Source organism: Etheostoma spectabile, chromosome 15 (genome assembly GCF_008692095.1).
Source record: "Etheostoma spectabile isolate EspeVRDwgs_2016 chromosome 15, UIUC_Espe_1.0, whole genome shotgun sequence".
Classification (NCBI taxonomy): domain Eukaryota; kingdom Metazoa; phylum Chordata; class Actinopteri; order Perciformes; family Percidae; genus Etheostoma; species Etheostoma spectabile.
The window spans coordinates 2,108,954-2,131,485 of NC_045747.1; the positions used below are offsets into that span (position 1 = coordinate 2,108,954).

A 22,532-nucleotide genomic window follows, 5' to 3' on the forward strand; every position below is an offset into this window, starting at 1 on the left:
ACACACACCCAGTGGGTTTGCGAGAGAGCGAGGAGGGAGCGAGAGCGGGGCATGCAGGTCCAAATAGAAAATCAGGATGTGGCGGCAAATACTGATATTAGGGCAGGCCGCCACAAAAAAAAAAAAAAAAAAAAAAAGAGTGTGGGAAACACTGTACTAACATGCTAACTGATACTCAACATGATAGGAGTTACTTGTGTATTTATCTGTTAGTTACAGCTGTCTTTAGCTGAACTGCACAACCTTCAGTTGGAAATATTGTAAGATAATTTCATGTAGTAGTCCAATGATCATGACTTTTTTCACACAAAAGAAAGCTTCATTAGCCAAGTGGAATAGTGCATGTATGCAGACTTTTAAGAGGATATTCAGTCATTACAATACTACTAAAACTAAAGCTATAGTAACACCTAAATATGATTTAGCAGCATGACATACAGCAGGTTCAGGGAAAACTAAACTAAATAACTCTCCTGCAAATCCGTAAGTTTACCTGGACTCCCCACTTGTAAGTGGCTTATAGGCCTATGTCACAAAAATTGAAGACCGGAAGAATGTCTCTGAGTGGGATACGGCTCTTCCGGTTAGCTTTACACAATGGCAAAGCCTGATAGATACTGCTGGACCAAGTGTCTCCCAGCCTGCCTAAAGTCACCTATGACGATGGGGTTTGGATTGTAAATGAACACTCTTTATGTATATACACTACCGGTCAAAAGTTTGGGGTCACTTACAATTTTCCATTCCACTCTATTACAGACAGAATACCAGCTGAACTGAGTGGGGGGGCTGATCTTTAATTCAATATCTACATTATCCATAATCAGCAACCATTCATCCAATGTTCCAAAGCCACATCCTGTTTACTAATTTGATATTACATTTTAAAAAACTGACTAAGATTACATTGGAGAACCCTTTGTAATTATGTAAGCACACAAAGTAATCTCAAAACTGCTGCCCTGGTTAAAAAAAACAATGCAAGTGATTCCAGCTGGTATTCTGTCTATAATGGAGTGCAATGGAAATTTCTAAGTGACCCCAAACTTTTGACCGGTAGTGTGTGTGTGTGTATATATATATATATATATATATATATATATATATATATATATATATATATTTTAAAAAAAGACAGCATAAAATAGAGTAAGAGTAGACGCTCGCTCTAGCTGTTCGCAGTTTAGAGGGTACGGTAAACGTTTCTATGGTAACAGCGAGTTGGACCAATACGCTGTTGTTACGCTTAAGATTGTGGGTGGTGTAGTTTTTCTCAATAAGATTGCAGATAAAACATGTTTTTCTTAAAAAAAAGAAGAAAAAGTTGATTACATACAGACTTGTAGCTTCTACAGGAGCAGAAACTTCAGTTTCAAAACCACGTAGCTCGAGGTCAGTCTGCCTCGGATGGTTTAGACATCATGGCTGATAATCTAAATCCTTATGGGTGAAGTTCTTCAGGAAGTGTGACATAGGCCTATTACATAATCATACCGTCAAATCCCCGTGACACGGATATTACCAATCACTTCAAACTTCTCGTGTTCATAGTGTTATTATAAGTCTCATGAATGACACATGGTCATTTATACAAAAGAGTTTATTAATAACAATAAAACAGTTCTTTGACACTAATCACTTCACGCCTTCAAAACAACAAATGGAATACAACACAGGATTATTTTGTAAAACAAAGCAAATGCTTGACTTAAGTTACATTTCCCCCTTGTGGCTCTTAATTATAATGCAACTAGTAAAGAGGTAAAAGAAGTACTGTAGATCTGAACTGAGTTGTGTGGCATGACAACAAAAAGATTGGGAATATGACAAGTCAGACCTGCAAGCAACACACTGTTATGGTTTTCGTGAATCTTCTAATGTTTGTTCGGTCCATTTCGTGTATTCCTATTTCTCGGGCACACAGGGTCACCTGATGTGATGGATGTTTGTGGATCAAATTGAGGCATTAACAGGTGGGTGATACTCGCATCCGCCTTATGAATCTTCTGGGTTTGTGTAGGTGACTGACCTGGTGCGATGGTGGGTGTGAACCAGCATTAGGTTTAGTCAGTGAAGACTGGATGAGTTGTTTAGTCAGTTATGATGAGCTCGTCACAGCCCCAGTCCTCATAACTCCCATCAGGGAGGTACCTGCGGATGATGATGGGGATCTTTCTGCCCCTGTTGAAGGGGACAAACACATTTCTCCCATTACTAACTGGACAGTACAGAGAAGCTCTATCACAGATCACAGAATATTGACTAGGGCTAAACGATTTTGGGGGAGGGGGGGGGGAATCTAATTGTGATTTCCAATTTTTTTAAAGATACATTTTGCACCTTCTACGATGGTGTTTAATATAAATAGATAAGATCCACTGAAAATCTGCCTTTTCTGTAAACATAATATGAAAAACAGTAATGATAATGAAAAGAGCAATTAAAAATGTTAAATCAAATCTTACACCAAACAACTAAATCTTTCACATTTGATTAATCGCGGTCTTCACGATTAGCTAATCGCATTCTTCCAAATCACGATTACTTTGATTCGAAAATCAAATTCAGCCCTAATATTGACCTACTTAATGATGACAGAAGGAAACTGTAGCTTCAGTTATGTTATAATCTTAAAACGCATTACTGATAATTCAAACAGTATAATTGTCACTTACTTGAGCTCTTTCATAGCTATTTGCAAGGGGTCGGTTTCTCCCTCCAGCTCCACCATGACTGGAGCGCACATCCTGTTGGAAAGCCAGCAGATAGAGAGCTACAGTAAATGCTAAAATACAAGCAATACGTAGGTGGCAGAGCCTACCGAATAAAGGTGCCCCCAAAACCTCCTACAATACATTTAGGGCTGGGTAATGGTGTTCATTACATTAAAAGGTATTGACTGGTGCCACTCACACAAATCACCTTGCTCCTGCAAGTGACAAAAGTCGCTGTCATTGTGCTGCTTTACAAATAAAGTTTGATTGATTGATAGATAGATAGATATGGAGTTTAATTTGAATGCAGTGTTTCTCCTCTTACAAAGGGGAACCTAATTGTTTCCTATATGCTCCTTTCCCAATCTCAATGTATAACATGACACATTTTAGGGAAATGTCTTTTTAGAAGAAATTAACATTAATATCAACATTTTGAGACATAGTAACAGCCAAGTGAGAATAAGGACAAACCTTATTATAATAATGTAATAATAATTCATTTTACTCTGGGTTACTTAGATTGGTATTTACAATTTCCAAACAGTAGTAAGAAAAGGACTGAGTTATTACAGACACATTGGCAGTCTCTTAAAAAAAGCGCAGTCGCTTAGTGGGACAAATCAACTATACAACAAATGACAGCATTGTGGTCTGTAGGTTTGTGTCCTTACACACAGCGTTTCCATGATATTTGGCCATAAAACAGTGAGCATGAAAAGCAAGAGCTTAAAAGAGTGTGAAAACATAACTCAAAGATCTGAGGCCAGATCTGAACCCAGGACACTGGTCACACCACCTGCATCTCATGTCCCTTATTTAATAGGAAGTTGTTCTGTCCCCCCTCAGTGTCTCAAAGCCCTTATTTCTAGCCTGAGGGACGAGCATCTATCTAGCTATAGGCGAACATACACGAAAGCAGCCATCCAGTTGAAAGCCGTTGCTAACTCCCTCTATACAGCTCCCAAAGTAACTTCAGAGGAAAGGACGTCTCATCCTTCTAAAACACATTTGATCGTTGCTTCTCTCCTCCGATGATTTCTTCTCGTCTCTCCTGTGCTTCCTTGGTGGGAGGGACACAAGGACAAGGAAGGGAGGGATGTGGAGGAGTCTGGGATGCAATTTAAGGGATATGAGATGCAGCTGGTGTGTAGGTCAACAACGTATATGTAAAAAAGAAACTCACGCTATCTGGAGAGCTCGTGTCCCAAGCACTCTGGCTCTCTCATATTTGGTCATGTAAGGTGTTGTGATCCTCTTCTGGTTGGCCTGCTGGCCCTCTCCCGCGGGCAGGATCTGCACGTTCTCCTGGTCCTCCTGCACACAAGAGCAAACAGAATAGAATAGAATGCCTTTATTGTCATTATACACAAGTACACGGTACTTGTGCAACGAGATTAAAGCAATCCCTTTGCAGTGTGACACAAAAGAATATAAGAATATAACAGTATAAAATATCAAAAATATAAAGTCAAAGATATAAAGTGTAGTGACTGTCAAGTATACATATATAACAGCTTGAATAAGCATAGGTAAGTGTTAACACTCAATAATAATATTGCAAGTGATGGAATGAAAGATTAAGTACTAATATTAAGTAAATAAATATTGCACAGTAATGGAAAGGTTAATGTATTAAATATTGCACTGTATGAAATGAAATTGCACAGATTCCAGTGTCCAGGTTTGGACCCAATTACATTATCCCAAAGGGAACGCTATAGACAACTGACATTAAACGGCAACTGGTTTAATAGGTTACACAGGAGCTAAATGTAAGATGCTAATAGCAAGTTTCAACAGCCAGTTATCTTATAAATAAAGGGCGAACTTACATCTTCCGCGTTTTCCAAGTCATCTAATCCCTCGTCCTCTTCGGCATCGTCAAAATCTCCGTCGTCGAAGCTACAAGTATGACGTCAAAACTGTTATTACAAAGACCGCAGGTCCAGAATAACTTCATAATGGACAGTTCAGCTAGACGTGGCTAAACATTAGCTAGCTATGACCTTAACGTTAGCCCACGTTGTGTTGTGTTTTAGTAAATACGCTTCACATGGCATGTTGTGGCGCTCATTTGATACTACAAAAGATACAATGTTAACACAATGTGTCGTCACTTACTTATCTTCGTTGTCGGACATGTTTTATTTTGAAGCTCGTTAGTAAATCCTTACTATTAATGTATAACTGTTCAGAGACACTTTTTGTTGTCAACATGAACCCGCATGAACGGTAAGAACTTTCAACTTCCGGTAGCTTGGTCCGTTGGAAAATATTCCGGATGCCCCACGGATGTTTGTTTTCCGTTCCGCTCGTTCTGCCCTTTGGCCCTCATGTTGTCCCCGGGTCTGATTGACCCTTTTTCCTATATCAGTGCTCTTTTTTAATTACCAAATAGAACATGATTGATTCCACACAACGCTCTTTGGCAAGTACTCTACTCTCTTTACTTTCATTTATTTTGGGGTGTCTTATTCAATTTTATAGCATTTGAAATTAAAATTGAAGTGGTTTTGAAATGGTGTTGAGTAAAATTTGACATATTCCAGTCTGTGATTATCCATCAACATACATTCCTTTAATTCTAGTCTAAATAATTCATAATTTCGTCTTTTCTAACTCAAAAATTACATATAATTTCCTGTAAATGACGTTTATTGACCATAAATTCCAAAAATAACTGTAAAACTAAAGTTAATAAGTTAGTGTTACGTAGTGTTGAAAACATCAAAAAAAGTGACAAAAGTTGAAAAAAAGCATCAAAAGTGTTAAAAAAATGGGACAAAAATGTAAGAAAAAGTTAAAAACATCGATGAAAAGTCTCAACTAAAGTGTTGATTTTCAATTTTGACGAGAAGACAACACAAGGGTTAAGGGCGTTTCAAAAAAGTTAAAGCTAGCATTCTTTGGTCATATGTAATAAAATAAAGCGATCGTACAGGTCAAATTTGAGTTATCTGTTCCACAGTGGAGGGAATTAGCGAGTAGCGTCTTAATTGGTCCACCTTCCTGCCCCCTTTTACCTATTTTGTGTACAAAATATGGACAGACTTGCTTACTGATGTTAAATGTGTTTTTTTTAAACCATCAGGAATGCGTAGGTCATTTCTCCATAATAGCTGATGCATTTAATGCTTTTAGTTTATCTAGACTATTAGACTTGCTCTTGTTATATCTTTAAAATGTCCTTACCTTTGACCCAGAATGATGTCTTTCAAAAAGACTCACTTTTTAAGAGTATTCAATTCTGTATGGTATTAAAATAGTTTGAGGTAAAAGTTGATTTATATAACACAGCATCCAATTCTTAATAGCCTAGGCAAAACTTTCCCAAATACATGTTTATTACATATGCATACAAGTATGTAATAAAATTACAAATAGCATAAATATTAAGTGCATACAGTAGACAGGGTGAGGAAAGAAGCATGGAAGAGAACATGTACATTGATAAAATTGAAACATATGCACTGAGAGAATATTAATTAATTAATTAATTGTAATGAATCTTTGCTACGGAGCTGCTCTTCCACATATTGTAATATTTATATTGTGATCACATTACCCAACACATTCATCACCTCACACAAAAGCATGAGTTGGTTTTCTGAGTTTGAGCAGTCGTGAGAGTCCTTCAGCTCTTTTTGTCCATGGAGCTCTCGGCTTTATGGTTCAGCATCTTAAATATTTTTTGGGGCTTAAACTTTCCTTTTGACTTCTTTAGCTCTTTAAGTCCTTCCTTCTGGATGTCTGAGGAGAGATATCACAGTTAGGTGCAGTGGTAAAACACGGGATATCATTTTCAAAAGTTTTTTTATAAACGTGCATAGATGTTTTTTTTATAGAGCATTGATGTGTTTCAGGGTATCCAAGGATACATTTAGGGAGGAGAGCAAGACAGGTACAGGAGAAGACACACAATATAATGAAGAAGACTATTTTAAAGGGGGGGGGGCTTTTTGATTTAAAACGTTTCTCACCTATGTTCTTCATCATGGCTTCTAAAAGCATATCTTCTTCTCTTTCCCTAATCAGAAAAACAAAGTAGCATTTATACTTCCCAGCGTATAGGAATGTGAAAGCCCCATGCATTGTACTTTTTCTTCTTCTGTGCACCTTTGCCTGTCCTGATCCAGGCTGCTGACGATCTGGTTCCTCTGTTCGATGATGGCGACCAGCTCATCCATCAGCTGCTGCTCTCGACCTCGATCCTCCTGACTCCAGTTGTTCTCTGAATGTGAAGACGACCGTGTGTGACAGGTAACAAAACAAAGTACTCCTTTGCACTGCATTACATACAGGAGACTGTATCCATTGAGCTTTCTCATTTTTTTGTTATTCCCCTATACATAAAGGCAGCTCAGATGGTGAAACGCACAGAACTACAATTTAAAACCTTTGCAATTATGTGCTTTTAGAAATACACATATTTATAGTGTCCAGGGTTTTCCCTGCCATTATAAGGTTTAGGTGCAGCACCCGAGCCATTTTGGGCAGCACCTAGGCTGAATGAATGTTACTGAAAGGCTTTCTCAAATCTTATGATTGTAGTTGGACTTCTTTAGCAAGTTTTGTCTTTGAGCTTTTTGAGTGTTACATATTTATTATCTGCTCTAGCTTTTCCAACATTTTAGACACAGATATGGTGACAATAACCGCCTAGTTCAAGAGTGATTGATCCCTGAATCATTACAGAGGTTCGCCCCAGCAATGCCCCTGCTTATTGAGATACATAATTGTTTTAACTGTCAGATATGTTAACTGGTAAAAGTGACAAAGTGATGCACCATTAACACACTGACCTGGTTTATTAAGGAGACATCTGAGCTTGTACTCCACATCTGCCTGTCTCTCCTCTAACTTCTGCTGCTTTGTCCTGGGAAAAGACACAACACAAAATGTCTTTACAATTCAAGAAAACCTCCGATTACAACCCTCACTAAATTGTTGGGATGTAGAGTAAACTGCAGTGGGAATAAAAAGAAATAATGGTACATACTGGACAACTCATTAGCAAAGCAAAATCCTGGTCCTGGCGTGGCCTACTTACAGAAAAACCAGCTCTGTCTGTCTGCGCACCAGAACATGTCTCTCATGGACAAGAGAGAACCACTCTGTTAGTATTTGTTCCTCCTCTTTATCTAAGAAAAAAAATGGATCATTGAAGCAGACACACTAACATCCCTATTACATAGTATACAGTATATGCACACTGCATTCACAAAAACAGTGATATTGTGCCAGGGAATCCTTTTTAGCAGTAGAAATAGAAACAATATGTTGAACCTTTCTTGCAGTCTCTTAGATTCCCCTCCAGTTTGACTCCTCTTTGCTCCAGTGCCTCCAGATGTTTATCCAGTTCTCTTATCTCCACCTGCAGATCTTCTGTGGGCAAATTCTGGTCTGTCTGCACCTGTCAACCAAGATATAAGTCTCAGTAACATCTCTCTCCAAAATACTATGCAGGATTTCTGCAAAACTAAGAATAAATATACACCAAAACACTTAATCCCTAATGACTGAACCTTTTAACGAGGGCTAAAATCATCACTGTGTTTGCATCCAATCCTTCTATGAAGGTTCAAGATAATGGCGTACAGGCATTTATTGAGTTACATTATATTATATTATAGTTAGTTGCTTCCTTAGTTCTAAATCCAGCCATTGTACCTTCCTCTTGATGAGTGGGAAGCCATGTCCGGGGGCAGGGGCCCGTGTAGATGGGAGGCCCTGAAAGGTCTTTGATTTGGACATTGCAGGTTTTCGATCAAATGGATTGTCTTTGCAGGCCAGCTAAAAATGGAAATAAAAGAATGGAAAATTGCAGGGCAGTTTGACTTCATATGCTTGTCTTGGAGTTTGTACAGTATTGTGCTCATGAGTCTGTGACTGCAGAAGAAAACATTCATCTTAGATATATTTTGTATCAGTTTTTAAAAGCCATTATTTCTTTTCATACCATACTTTGACATGACATGCCCTGATCAGATCCATCTGCCTCTGTCAAGGCAAAATGCAAAAGGGAACTTTGAGAGGGGGCAGAGGTGATAGCTGGCACAGAAAGACTTCTGGGTAAAACGTGGCTCTGCACTTTATCTGAAGAGGCATGCGGCCCTGCTGCTGCTGCTGCTGCCGCCACATCCGTTGGTGAGGTATCTGTAGCTGGTTGACACGAAGTTCCCACATTGTCATCAAGTGTAGATTTAATGGCAGTATTTTTACTGTCTGGGTCTCTGTTCCCTGAACGGACAGCCACCCCTGAGGGCTTAGTCTGGTTTGCAGGCTCAGGTTTAGAGTCCTCATCCACCTCCCCTCCAAAGGGATTGGAAGGAGGAGGCACTCTGGGTTTGTACAACGACCTCCTGGGTACAGGAGGCGGAGCGGGAGGCAGTTGTGTCCAGGGTCCGGGATGGACAATGCTTATCCACGGATGGTTGGTTTGCACTTTAGGGCTACTGCTAGTCGGGCTTGTGCTACAAGGGTAAAGACAAGAGGTGCTTTAAGCCATGAGGAAGAAATCAGTCATTATTATTATTAACATTATGGTAAATCACGCTATTATATGAAGCTGATTTTATGCAGTGTTTAAGATTTTGCCAACATTTAGAGGTATACTGTTTACAGCAAAGACATGTTTCTGAACACTCACGTGTGAGATGAGTTGGGTGAACGTTTATTTTGGTTGGATGAACTGCCTGCCCAGAGAAACAGAGAAGAACAAAAAACATCAACATATGGTACTAAAATGCAGAGATTAATCCAAATCTGAGCAGTGACAGTAAAATTATATAGTATCTATTTACGTGCAGCAGAGGAACTGCTCGTGGGCTGGGCAGTTTTGGTCCTGGGTGCAGGAACAGGGACTACAGAAGAGTCTAGCATTCTCCTGGGTGCTGGAACCGGCCGACTTCTTCCTCCTGTCACTCGTGCACGCGATGAGGACAGATCAGAGGGTTCTTGAGTCTTTGTCTCTTCCTGTTGTATCTTGCCTTCTGGCAGAAAGGTTGCAGACCCAGCTTTTCCAGCTCCTTCAACAGTCATGTCTTTAACACTGGGTGAAGGAAGATGAAGAGGCGTTGGCTTCTTTACCTTGCTCTTCAGTCCAACGGTTGAGTCTCTGTCTTTCAGCTCTCTGCACCTCTCCCACTTATCTTTCTCTTGCTCCGGTGTTTTGCATACCAGTTTGTCCCGTGACTCTGTTGTCTTAGTGTAATGAGGGACGCTGGTGATAGCTAATCCACCCACAGAAACATAACCTGTCTGAAACTCACATTTGGGCCCATTCTCAGTGGATGTAATTTGCTGCTTGAGGTCAACAAGAGAACTGTTGCTGTCTGTTATGTGGTGAGTGCAGATCAAGTGGCCACCATCACTTCCCTGTGTGTAAGACCCCGGTAAAAGAGTGCCGCGGCACACTTTGCACCTGAAAGACAAAAGTTAAATGTGTTGCTGTGAAAACATCCGTATGATTTACCTGCACTGATTGCTCATTGGCGTTAATTTTAACAGTGGAGTCTGGGGGTCGTCCCGCATTAGATTTAGAGTGTCAAACACTTCATTTCGAGCATTCTGGTGAATTTTTATACAATAATTTTTGTAGCACAAATAGACACGATGATTGTTTTTCATCAGATCTTTTATAGATCCTTACATTTCCAACCGCACATGAAAGCAGCTTCATTTCACAGATAAAGAGAAAGAAAATAGAGGGACTGAGCTGAAGAACAAGCGCTGTGAGGTTAAGATGGTATGGTCCACTATAGGTGTTTGAGCCTCCTGAAGGGATATTTTTACCTCTTTTGGGAGTGGGTCTATCTTTCACACAGTATTTTTTTGAGGGGGGCAAATCTTCCTTTTCTAAATATTGGAGGGGAAATCTACGCCAATGTCTAAATAACTCCAGGAATTCTTTTGACGATTTAAAACAAAACAAAAACAAAGTTATCTTCTTGCGCAGTATGGCCATGCACATCCTTCAGCTATAGCCATATGTGAGAAGGGATGTCCAATGTCATCACCATGGTCACTGGAAACACATTGTTATGTGTGAACTGCTGACCGTTTCAACTACATCTACACACAGACTGCATTAATCTTGATCCAGACACTAACAGAAGCAGGAAAAAAGCAAGCAGGTGTTATCGTGCAAACTGTGCTGTTACCTGAAACAGCTGCGATGGTAGACTTTTCCGTCCGTCAAATGTCTCTGTATAAGGTGGACAGGCTTAAAACACAAACTACACACTGTTTGTGGCCATGTGTCGAATAAATGTTCTTCTCTACTGGTTTCCAGATCAGTCAGGCTCTAAGAAGAAAAGAGAAACCATCAGCTGACAAAGAGCACGAGAACACGGGTGTGTTTACATTGGGAATATATGTGCTTTAAAATTACCTTCAGGGGGTTCAGATCATCAGGGGTTTTACTTGATGACCTCAAACTGGCAAGACCTGCTGCAAAGTCAATAGAAGAATTGGAAATAGAGCACAGTTTGGCCAAAGAGAACCTTAAAGGTCCCATATTATGCTAATTTCAGGTTTATGATTGTATTTTGGGTTTCTACCAAAACATGCTTACATGATTTAAAGATCAAAAAACACATTCTTCTTCTCATACTGTTTCCCCGATATCATCGGTTTCACCCTCCGTCTAAAATGCTCCGTTTTAGTGCCTGTCTCTTTAAGCCCCCCCTCCTGAAAAAGCATAGTCTACTCTGATTGGTCAGGAATGACTGTTACCTCCCTGTAGCGGTACTTTCTACCTGTATATATAGTGTAGCTTTGACAGCTGATTTAAAAAGGAACGGTTTCTAAATACGGGCTGTTTGCATTTCTCTTTGGATTGAGCGCTTTGATACTTTCACAGTATTTAAAGAGCGCCTAGACCTGCTTTATAACAAAAAAAGACATGGAAGTTTCACTTTTAAGATACAAATGTACTGTGTTACTTCGAGTAGAGGAGGAGTGTGGGATGTGAATATTTCTTTCATGTGATGTAAAGAGTAAAAGGAAAATAGTTCACCCAAAATACTGGTAATAAAGACGGCACCACTTAAAGGTAACTTCTCAAAGAGCATTTATTTGTGTATGTTGCATCACAGATATAATCCCAGAAACCTGTTAGTGTGTGTCAATAATCATGTCCCTTCATAGAGTGCATTTGGGAAAGACAATAAACCTTGTTGATTTCTGCAACTAGCTATGAATAAATTGATTTGATAAAAGAGCTATGAAACAGAATTATACTCAGCACACCATAAGATTTCCTGTTGAAGAAGTAGAAGTACTGGGAAAGGTAGGTGACGATGCTCAAACCATCAGGCACCTTGGTGGACACCATGTACTTTGGATCCAGCAACGCAGGGATGGCCAGCTTTTTCTCTGCAATCTCAAATGCCTACAGGAAACCAGGGTAAGATTAACAGAGAATGAAGGATGACTATAAAAAGGGACTTAAAAAAAAAATAAAAACACCAAAACACATAGTTGAGAGATACATGCTTGCATTGTGGCTTGGGTGCAAACATAGACGGACATGACTCACCAGTTTGTTATTTTGATAAACATTATCTTTGGAGAGGGAGCTGAAATCTCTGGAGCAAGGGGAGGAAAATGGAGAGATTGATTAACTGGTGAAGAAAAGACAAAATCACAAACAAAGCAGTTTGCGTATTTGATTGACGGCTAACCAGAGACTCCACAGACAAAGCACTGCACAAGCAAAATGCTGTTCAATATCAGAGATTAAATTAGATGACTTAATCGTTTTATTAGATGATTCATACCAATTTATCTCATTAAACTGGACATGAAAAAGTTAAGCAGAGACAGAGGGAGATTAAGCAAAGGAGGGCAGATTAGACACAGTGTGCAGGTCCTGCTCTACTCCAGATTAGACAGCACATTAGTCAATCTGGTGCAGCCTCAGACAAGAAGACAAATAAACCTCAGGACATGACCCCCAAAACAGATAAAAGACAAACAATGTGTTGCAGTGCCACTAAGGAACTAATGCACGTACACTGGCCATGTCCATCTGGCTGCGCATGAGTTCACACAGCAGCTCTATAAAACTACCTGTCTACTTACATCAAGTCAGGTCGGTGTTTGTGGATGATGGCACAGAAGGCAAGTCCATCTCTGAATGAGGTTGACATGTTCTTTATCTCCACATTGGGGTAACCTGCGCATGTGGAGCGGCACCACTCCCGTAAAGCCTTGGGGGATGTCATTTCTTGTGTGAGATTTAACATGTGTGGCTGAACATGTCACTTTATAAGTTAGAGGAGTTCAAATAAAGCTGGGCAGGTTTGGCTTTGAAGAAAACAGGAAACCAGCGTTCACCCTGCAGCTAGTTTCTGATGTTGCAGCAAACCTGCGGCCAGACTTGAGGCACAGAGTTGGTGAACCAGCAGGAAGGAAGTTATATTGCTCTCGATACATTGTCAAATAAAAACAAAGGTGTCCACGCATGCAAAGCGACTTCACCCTCACGGTCTCTGTCACTCACGGCAACTTTTCACCACAAACCTCCAACGAGCTTCTGGAAGTGGCAACCTGAAAACATCTGCAGTGATCCGAGGATGACTCCTGGTCGATTTCATAAAAGAGGTGTAGGCTACATATCAAATCCCGTTACTTGCTGTACTCCTTGTTGTGGTTCCCATTAAGTGAACTGAAGTGCACAATAGCTTCCGCCAGAGGGAGACACAGAGCGGCTTCTCTGTAACAGAGACGCTCAGAGGTTTAGAGGATCTTTGGCTATAATTAGGCAGGGGAGGTTTCTGGTTACAACTTAATTTCTCTTCTCTTTCTATTCAGAACGTGGCAGCCAGATATAATATATTGTTTTATGGTATCATAAAAACAGGCAATTTGCCCATTTATCCTTCGTCAGTTATTGCCTTAGTTAAATCCTACAACAAACCATAAACACTTTGGAAAAGGTTTTGTCAGTCGTCAGTAAATAAGCACTTCCGGCCAAACAAGTTAGAAAACTAAAGCAGCATTAACTTTCGCGGAGCAAAAATGAGACCTAAGAGGCAAACCGTGACGTGTTTAGGGATTTTACTAATGTTAGTGTACCTTGGTTCAACATTTTCTACAAATAGTCACATATTGGCGGTGGAGACGCGAACTAAATCGCCTGCTTTAATTTTGAAGGAATTTGATTCCGGTTTGCTCCCTTGACTCTGGTTTCTAATCATAGAAATTTATTTACTAGACTTGTTATTTTCTCTGTTTACGCTTGATGATCTCGTGTGGCTAAAATGCAACATTTATTTACAGACATTGGACTTTGATTTGGCAAATTACACTAAACAAATAATTAGAATAAACATTATGACAACTGTAGTGAAAATGTTGGTTTAAAAGAGAGCATTGTGTACAATGCATGACAATAGGCCTACACCTAAACAGCAACCAGGTGTTCTTGATTTAAATTGTTATATGCAAATTAAAAACAAATACGGCAAAGGTGTTTACAAACTGTTAATAAATAGAGTACAAATATCTTCAAAATCCTTGACTGGAAATTTAAAATGTTTCTTCTATGCACTCTAGTTCTGAGTCTCTTCTGCCATTACGTGCCCCTGCGTCCGTCGCGAGACCAGCGCATATACATAAATCTCGCAGTGATGGCTGCGCCTCCCGATACCGAGAGTTTGGAGTCTCGTATCAGTGAGTATTTAAAACTTAACCTTATTCAACCGAGCGAGTGTTGTCTGGACAACCGGACACTCACAAGTTATTATCCGCAAGTTGTTGTAGAGGAGACGACAGCTCACCGCACGTGTCTGCAGAGGGGGTCTCGGACCCTGCCGCCACATCCAGGATGCTAACGTTAGCTCCGGAGCTGCTGTGCCTGCCAGCTGTCAACACACAACACAGGCTAACTTACACAGCCAGCTGTAGCTAGCTTTAGCTTTACGGCTCGATGGCTTAACTGACCAGGTAGTGGGCGACAAGTTGGCGTGAGGAGGGGCGATATTATTCATTGAGTTTAGATTATAATAAGGGCATAGCTCTGGCCTCGTAAGAAAGTTCTAGACGAGCGAGACAGTGACACAGTGTGACTACCGACAGCAAGCTAGCCACCGTGACCATTAGCACCTGCCCTATACATTTCTCTGCACTTTGGCGTGCTGGGGTAATGTGACAGAGGATTTTAATTTGAAACCACGGAGTCACCGGGGAAGCATGTGACATGTTAGGCTTTATTGTGAAAAGCTTAAACATTTGACTCAATATCTCCATCTGTAAAGGTATTTTGGGTGCAAATATTGATGCTCTCGTTCCATTTTTAATCTAAAATAGAAAATTAACAACAAACACACAGCCGTCTTAGCTTAAGTTACTGCAAGCTCAAATAATACCAACAGAAAAAATAATAAATACACGTTGTGCAATAAACCCTAGGTTATAATGCTATAGTTGGTGTTCTGTTGAATTATATTCAGAGGTGTTTTTAATAATGTGGAACCCAAATTGATTTAAAAAGACTGCATTAGTTTTAGATGGAGTAGCTGAGTGTCTGAACAGGTAGACTGATACATAATTTAACAGTAATCCACACCTCAGACATACTGTATGTATTCTAATACCCGAATAATTACGTTGATATAATGCAGTAAAGCTGAACTAACATGCATCTCCGCCGTTGTCTTGCATAACATTTTCTAACATTTCAGACAGAGCCACAAACCCGCTGAACAGAGACACCGACTGGAGTAGCATACATGCCTTCTGTGACCAGCTCAACAATGATTTGGAGGGGTAAGAGGACATTTTCTCTGTGCTTCATACATCAATTATGTTCTGATTGTTGCTGATCCGAGTTTCTTAATCCTGGAGACCCCGGCTGTGGTAGTGGTTATCTTTTCAACCAAAGACGTTTCCCTGATTAATTTAAAACCAATGAAATCCTTCCTCTTTGTTAACTAAACTGAACTGTGAATGTAAATTCACATATGTTCAGTTTTCAATCCACTACCTCCATGTGCTAAATATAAATCATACTCATCTCTACATTAGGCCTGTAAAGATATTCTTAAAAAGCACAAACATTTTTTAGATGTGAACAACGTCAAGTTGTCTGACGGGTTATTTGGTTGCATAGTAATGGGAATTTGAACAGACCATTTTTTAAAATTAATATCAGTGTTAATTTTACATTAAAACACTGAAAACAATTTTTGTTTAATTCCACAGTATGATAACAGTACAACAGGGAATTATAAGATATTGGTATCTTGTTCAGCACTACTTTCAGCCCAGTTTATCCCACTTGCATTCCCTCACTTCCCCTCAGCTGCTCTGGACATTCAGTTTGGTTTGTGACTTGTGTTCCAGACCTCAGCTGGCCACCAGGCTCCTGGCCCACAAGATCCAGTCCCCACAGGAGTGGGAGGCCATGCAGGCCCTGCTGGTGAGTTCAGATCTGACCCAGAATCAGATGCCTCTGAACTGCTAATCCTAGTTTTCAGAGCAAATGTTTTTTTGTAGTTTTTTTTTTTTTTTACTACTTTACAAAGCCTCTACTAATTTTCTACCCTACCAATTATTTGGATATTTACATTTTGGTTTTTAGATTTTCTATTTTTTTACTGCTTTTAACCGTTGGTGTCATCCACGCATTATCTATGGGCTCCCAATACCAATATGCATCAGTGATGATGTTAGGAACACAGACCAATTTGAAAACCTAATTATATTGTTGGGAATACACAGTAGTAATGTAACAGAAAGAAACCTTAATTCACCTCAACGGTTTATCTAAATAGGATATAAATAGTTTTAAGTGAAATTTTAGAGCATGGTGTTGTCGTTATCAAATCGTTTAATTTTTTGCTTTTGTATTTCTTGTCTAGGTTCTGGAGACGTGTATGAAAAACTGTGGAAAAAGGTTTCACAGTGAAGTGGGCAAGTTCCGTTTTCTCAATGAACTCATCAAAGTAGTTTCTCCAAAGGTAAGACTCTCTGTGTGTCTTTCTGAGTCCATCTGTGTTTGACAGTTTATTTTATTTTAACCAAGTCTGCTGTGTGTAAATCACTCGGTTGTTACCAAATAAAGGTCTTCTTATCTTGTCTCAATCCCCCACTCAGTACCTGGGCTCCCGGTCACCAGAGCCAGTAAAAAAGAAGGTTTTGGAGTTGATCTTTAGCTGGACTTTGGGGTTACCCGAGGAGGCCAAGATCACAGATGCCTATCAGATGCTGAAGAAACAAGGTGGGAGGCTAACTTCTAAAGTTGTTTGGAGGCGATAAAAGGGTTGCAGCCACAGTCACTTTTTAAAGCTTCAGTGCGTAACGTCTTGATGTAAATGAACGCGTTACATTCAAGCCGTTGCCAAATGAGTTGCTACAAAGCTAATTAAGACCATCAGCTCCACACAACTCTCTCTGCATTTCTTCTGTGTTCAGAAGATTGTGGCGTCCGGGGACTTTCGCATGCAGAAATTCGAGTGAAGATAATTATCTTTTCTGAAGAGTCCATGTTTTTTTAATCCTCCATGTCCTCCTTGGCTTTTAGCAACGGCATGGCGGGGGTGTAGAAGGGGTACGCGATGTGGAGAATGTATTATGTGGACAGTTTTGTAGTCCTTACTTAGAATTCCTTATCGGGGCAACAGAAACTACGCACTACAGCTTTAAAATTAACTTAGTTCAATTCTTTACATAGTAGTAATGGCTAAAGCAATGTATAATAATTACAGTGATAAGTCATGATTGGAAGCATTTAACTCCTTTTTTTTCTTTTTCGTATTCTGTGTTTGTAAATCAGGTATTATTAAACAAGACCCAGAGCTGCCACCTGACAAACTACTGAACCTTCCTCCACCCAGACCCAAGAATGCGATTTTTGAGGACGAGGAGAAGTCAAAAGTAAAGACTTGTTTGTTAAAAGAAAAATAATAACAGTAATAAAAAGATGCTTTCCAACACGAGGATAAAATGTGACTCGAGCCAGTTTCCTACCCACTGTGCATGTTGTCTTGATTGTGCTTGTATTCCCTTTTGGGTTTTCTAAATTCTGTTGACTCATTTTTCACCATGGCAACTCTGCCTGTCTCTGCCTGTCTCTCCCTGCTTTGTCAGATGTTGTCTCGCCTGCTGAATAGCTCGCACCCTGATGACCTAAAAGCTGCCAACAAACTCATCAAGGAAATGGTCCAAGAGGTAGAAGAACTGGTTTCCTTCTCTTCCTTCCTGCTCCTTTTTATAAGTTACACCTTTCTGTTCTACATGAACTGCACATTCAGTTTTTAGCGCTGCAGTCTTGATTTTTAATTTTTTAAATTTCTTTTGTGATTTTTGAGAAAAGGAGTTAAATACCAGAGTGCTACACTCGTGGCAGAAAAATGAGCTAATTGAGGAAGTGGGTTGGTTACCTTGGAGGGTGTTGTGTTTTCCAATGGCCTGTCCCTGACCTTGCTGTACCTCCCCATTCATGCCGTCGGCTATGTTTTTGTGTTGCTATTTTAGGTTTCAGCAGCTTGCTCCATGCATGTATCATTCACATACACAACATGCACATGTTTGTGGTCACACCCCGCTATGTGTGCCGTTTAGATTTTTATCTCTCGTCTGTTGCAGGATCAGAAGCGAGCAGAGAAAGTGTCAAAGCGGGTGAACACCATACAGGAGGTGAAGGAGAGCGTCACTCTGCTCTCGCAGCTTCTGCAGGACTACGACAGCACCGCCGACAATCAGAGCAACGCCGAACTCCTACAGGTGAGCTGGAAGATGCTTTTGATCAGAGGGAGATCAAGACCGTTCAGTGTACAGAGGCAGACATTTGATTCAAAGGTATTTAATATAGTGTTTTGTGTGTGTGTGTGTGGTCAGGACCTGTACCAGCGCTGTGAGAAAATGAGACCAACACTGTTCAGACTGGCAAGTGATACAGAGGACAACGACGAGGCTCTGGGTGAGCATTACTTTTATTCACCTGCTATTATTTATCATGATTCATTTGCTGCAGAAATATCTTTCACTCTAATAGAACTCAGCAGGCAGAGCAAAAGACGATAAAGGTCATTGATTGCAATGTTAAACTGTTTTTGTTTTTTTTAAATCTTCTATCTTAGAGGACTCCAACAAGACACTAAACTCTGCCTTGTGTCTGATAAGAGCACCAGAGACGTGCCCACAATAAAGAAAAAATACATAAGCGCTATAAATCATTAAAAGCTGATGCCAATCAGTGTTAAAGCATGTATTACACCCTCTTTACATACACATTAAGTGTCTTTACTGCCTTTGACCTGCATGAAGCTTTGATATCCAGCACCGTCGCTTTCTTTCATTATTCCATGAGCCATTTGCAATTCACTGTAAAATATAAAAAAATACAGAAAAACTTGGTTGGATAATTACAGCTGACTTATTGAAGAAACTTTGCGTTTACTTCTCCTCTCAAGCCCATAGAGTTGCTGAGGGTCACTGTATTCCCTAGCAACCATTTATTTATTTATATTTTTGGGAAACCAGTGCTGGCTTTCACCAAATCTCTAATCGAATACGTTTAAGCAGTGTTCCTTTACTTCTGCCTGAAAGATTTTTGCGTTCTGATTTGGTTTCTAAGCTCCGGTCCACCCCGCTGCCCAGCAGGACAGACGTCACTTTGGACATTTCTTGTAACACTGACAACAATAAGCAGTATTTTCTCATGTCTTCCCACAGCGGAGATCCTGCAGGCCAACGACAGCCTGACTCACATCATCAACCAGTACAAACAGCAGGTGAAGGGAGAAATAGTAAACGGCAACAACACATTAAACGCACAGAAACCAACAGGTGGGTGAAGCACTGAGCACGGAAACACGTTACGAATGTGTCAATAGATTGAGAATGAATCTTTTATATTGAGTTTTTTTAATGCAGAAACATTTGTAGATTTAAAACTTTCTGGTGTTTTTGGTCATTTTTAATTTATATAGTATTAAATCCATTGGCTTAAATCCGTTTCTCACAGGGGGAGGGACGGCACTGCTAGATCTGTCAGGATTGGACACATCGCCACAGTCGCCGCCGTCCTTCCCAGAGTTCCCCACTCCAACAGACAGCCTCAACGCCCCCTCGCAGGAGATGGGGATCAGTCTCCTCGACGACGAGCTCATGTCACTCGGTAAGTGCACGTCCGACACCAATACGTCATAATCAGAATATTAATAGTGATTGTGTGGAGTTCTCTCGGAGTTGAACCTAAAGTAGTGCTGTTGCCAACAGGTTTAAGTGAAGGAACACACGCCTCCAACCCTCACTCCCAGCCTGAGGACTCCACAGCCTGGGACTCCTTCCAGGTATTATTATTATTATTATTATTATTATTATTATTATTATTATCTGTTATACTGATGTCATTTGTCAAACTTCTTCACAACTTCTTTATAAATTTCAAGGCAATGGGCATCATTGCTCTTAAAAGGCGCAGTAAGCAATGCTGTGCTAAGATTGTTGATATCTGAACTCAACTGCCAAACAAATACTAACCTTCTCTGCCCCGCCCCGCCCCGCCCCGCCCCCCTTTTCAGAATCTCTGAAACCCTTCTGCTAGAATCTCTGCTGACTAAACAAAACATGTCCGAAATGGTGTTAGCTTACGGGAGGTTGTGGATTAGCAAACTGCCGCTATTTCAGTAAAGCGAGCCAGGGAAACAGCAAAGCAATGTTACTCATCTGTCCATCAGGAAGAAACCCCTCATCTGTTTTTATTCCTTTGAAATCTCAGAGGTTTCTGCCTTTCCCGGTTCACGTTGACCTGATGCCTCCCCTATCACTTGCTTGCATTCACACAGCCAGGGCTGTGTAGTACACCTGAGGTCTGTACTACGAAGCAAGATTTGGCGTTACCGAGATTTTAAGTGGATGGCATTACTTGTAGTTTTAGTGATGATGATGGAGTCTGGTAGGTTTGGTGATTTTGCCCTAAAATTAATAAATATTAAACCATATTCAAATGTTGGCTGAGTGAGTTTAGCCTACGAGATAGGTCGGCTTCTTGAGCCTTGTGTTGCCAATGTGCACATTTGAATTATGTTTTTATATATATATATATATATTTTTTTTTAATTTGCTCTCGGATTGCTTCCCACTGCCAGGGTAGCAACTGAAATAATAGGCTAAAGCAACAACTAAAGTGTAGTATTGGTCAGACCTTGTGCCTGACTGATGGGGAAGTGATATTGATAAGCCTTTTTTTTTTTGCACGCTTTCCTTCCCGGGTTAGGAAGCAGTGACTGTATTGCGTTTTGCCTGTAAAACCGTGTTCTTTATATTGACAGTATGTAGAATTATAGTTTGCTCTTCTTATTTCAAATATGCAGCTCTGGTAGATGTTTGTGATTGGTCAAACTGTGCAAACACCTCTTGACACCTCTCGTACCACTATTTAACTCTCCCTTTCTACTTGCAGTCCTCTGACAGCATAGACACAGACATCCCAGCAGCACCTAGTCTCCTCCTGAGTCCAGACCCGCCCTCCTACTCTCAGCCCCTCTCGTCTGGCTCCACCCCTGGGAACTCGGCTCTGGATGAGCTGGAACTGCTGGGAAAGACCCTGATGCAGCAGTCCCTCCCTCCAGAGGGCCTGCAGGTCAAATGGTATTTAACTTCCACTACTGTCACAGTACTGTGAGAAATAACCTCACGTTTTAGTTAGATGTGCTTGTCTGCGTGTGTAGTTTAAATAGATTATTGCAGTACGGTGGCCCACTGGTTAGCACTGAGCCTTACAGCAAGTACCGGGCTAAACCCTGGTCGTCCCGGGCCTTTCTGTGTGGAGTTTACATGTTCTCCCCGTGCCTGCGTGGGTTTTCTCCACCACTTAAAACATGTTTCTCTGCCAAACTGATGTGTGGTGAGCATCTGGCGTCGTAAGGCTGCCGTGCCACACACAGGGTAGTCCTCCCCCCGTAGCGTTTTGAGTGTCTATATTAAAGCTCTATATAAGTATAATGAATTAATTCTTGCAGTAGCAGCTACTGTTGGTAAATGATTTCTGTCTAGTTTTCAAACATTGGACACTCCTAGAACACAGCTACTGCACTCTATACCGATCAGAGCAACAACAGCTATCTCCTTTGACTTTTTCTTCCTCACATTTTCATTCTGGCTGTTTAGGTAACTCTTGGTTGCCTACATGGCTCAAAATGCCGCTTAGAGGTTTTTGTGTCTTTATGCACTTTAGTTAAAGGGGGATTTTTCTTTTTATAATTGGCAAGTCTTTAATTTCAACCAAGCAACAATATTGAAAGGAGATATCTTAACATTACATTTGTAAAGCTTCAAATACAAAGTGCACACACACAAATGAATTGTTTATTCATCTGTCTTCAGGGACAAGCAGCAGTGCAAACCAACTCTGAGAGATCTCCAGAGCAAGTCTGGCCACAACATTACCCCAAACCCCATCCCAACATTCGCCGCTGAACCTCCGCCACCTCTCCTCAACTCTCAGCCCAGCCCCACTCACAGTGAGACTCCTTCTGCAGAAGTCACGCTGACTGATGTTTTTGTACCGCTAGAATCCATTAAGCCCAGTAAGTAAGCTTGATTGCTTCATGCTTCTGTGCACCTAGAAAGTACAGAATGATATGCTCAGCTCCTCTTCTCTCTGTCCTTTCTTTCTCCAGGTAGTCTGTTACCTGTGACTGTGTTTGACGGACACAGTCTGCGGGTTCTCTTTCACTTTGCCCGCGACTCGCCGCCGTCTCATCCTGACGTGCTGGTGGTGATCATCTCCATGCTGTCATCTGCTCCCGTCCCCGTCACGAACATAAACTTCCACACCACGGCTCCAAAGGTCAGCAGTGA

General features: G+C 40.7%; 4 protein-coding genes and 1 long non-coding RNA gene across 5 annotated transcripts in view; 2 read left to right on the forward strand and 3 right to left on the reverse strand.

Annotated features, from left to right (window-relative positions):
- Positions 1 to 22,532, forward strand: part of LOC116702458 (uncharacterized) — a 24,722-nt gene continuing 2,190 nt past the window's right edge. The window contains exons 1-2 of the long non-coding RNA XR_004335169.1: positions 1 to 11; positions 935 to 942. This is a non-coding gene — a long non-coding RNA (uncharacterized LOC116702458). The remainder of the gene's footprint in view (positions 12 to 934; positions 943 to 22,532) is intronic.
- Positions 1,583 to 5,025, reverse strand: polr2f (RNA polymerase II, I and III subunit F). The gene is made up of 5 exons (XM_032536654.1): positions 4,839 to 5,025; positions 4,550 to 4,619; positions 3,901 to 4,031; positions 2,676 to 2,747; positions 1,583 to 2,181 (listed from the first exon to the last, which is right to left on the reverse strand). The coding sequence occupies exons 1-5, from the start codon at positions 4,856 to 4,858 to the stop codon at positions 2,091 to 2,093; spliced, it is 384 nt and encodes a 127-aa protein (XP_032392545.1). The 5' UTR covers positions 4,859 to 5,025; the 3' UTR covers positions 1,583 to 2,090.
- On the reverse strand, positions 6,044 to 12,962 carry LOC116702438 (MICAL-like protein 1). The gene is made up of 15 exons (XM_032536630.1): positions 12,804 to 12,962; positions 12,259 to 12,307; positions 11,970 to 12,111; positions 11,110 to 11,168; positions 10,880 to 11,022; positions 9,521 to 10,140; positions 9,367 to 9,412; positions 8,677 to 9,190; positions 8,388 to 8,510; positions 8,004 to 8,130; positions 7,768 to 7,858; positions 7,520 to 7,593; positions 6,834 to 6,948; positions 6,698 to 6,744; positions 6,044 to 6,467 (listed from the first exon to the last, which is right to left on the reverse strand). Exons 1-15 carry the CDS (start codon positions 12,944 to 12,946, stop codon positions 6,352 to 6,354), a joined length of 2,409 nt encoding a protein of 802 aa, XP_032392521.1. The 5' UTR covers positions 12,947 to 12,962; the 3' UTR covers positions 6,044 to 6,351.
- The window catches only part of LOC116702441 (probable ATP-dependent RNA helicase DDX17), a 21,294-nt gene continuing 9,990 nt past the window's right edge, over positions 11,229 to 22,532 (reverse strand). Inside the window, exon 15 of the mRNA XM_032536633.1 lies at positions 11,229 to 11,241. The gene's annotated coding sequence lies outside the window, so the exon portion shown is untranslated. The remainder of the gene's footprint in view (positions 11,242 to 22,532) is intronic.
- The window catches only part of LOC116702440 (ADP-ribosylation factor-binding protein GGA1), a 10,079-nt gene continuing 1,846 nt past the window's right edge, over positions 14,300 to 22,532 (forward strand). The window contains exons 1-15 of the mRNA XM_032536632.1: positions 14,300 to 14,396; positions 15,407 to 15,491; positions 16,068 to 16,143; positions 16,586 to 16,684; positions 16,821 to 16,944; positions 17,500 to 17,600; positions 17,814 to 17,894; positions 18,312 to 18,449; positions 18,564 to 18,645; positions 19,401 to 19,514; positions 19,693 to 19,845; positions 19,947 to 20,020; positions 21,133 to 21,320; positions 22,056 to 22,258; positions 22,352 to 22,521. Coding sequence (XP_032392523.1) covers positions 14,354 to 14,396; positions 15,407 to 15,491; positions 16,068 to 16,143; positions 16,586 to 16,684; positions 16,821 to 16,944; positions 17,500 to 17,600; positions 17,814 to 17,894; positions 18,312 to 18,449; positions 18,564 to 18,645; positions 19,401 to 19,514; positions 19,693 to 19,845; positions 19,947 to 20,020; positions 21,133 to 21,320; positions 22,056 to 22,258; positions 22,352 to 22,521 — 1,731 coding nt within the window. The 5' untranslated portion in view covers positions 14,300 to 14,353. The remainder of the gene's footprint in view (positions 14,397 to 15,406; positions 15,492 to 16,067; positions 16,144 to 16,585; positions 16,685 to 16,820; positions 16,945 to 17,499; positions 17,601 to 17,813; positions 17,895 to 18,311; positions 18,450 to 18,563; positions 18,646 to 19,400; positions 19,515 to 19,692; positions 19,846 to 19,946; positions 20,021 to 21,132; positions 21,321 to 22,055; positions 22,259 to 22,351; positions 22,522 to 22,532) is intronic.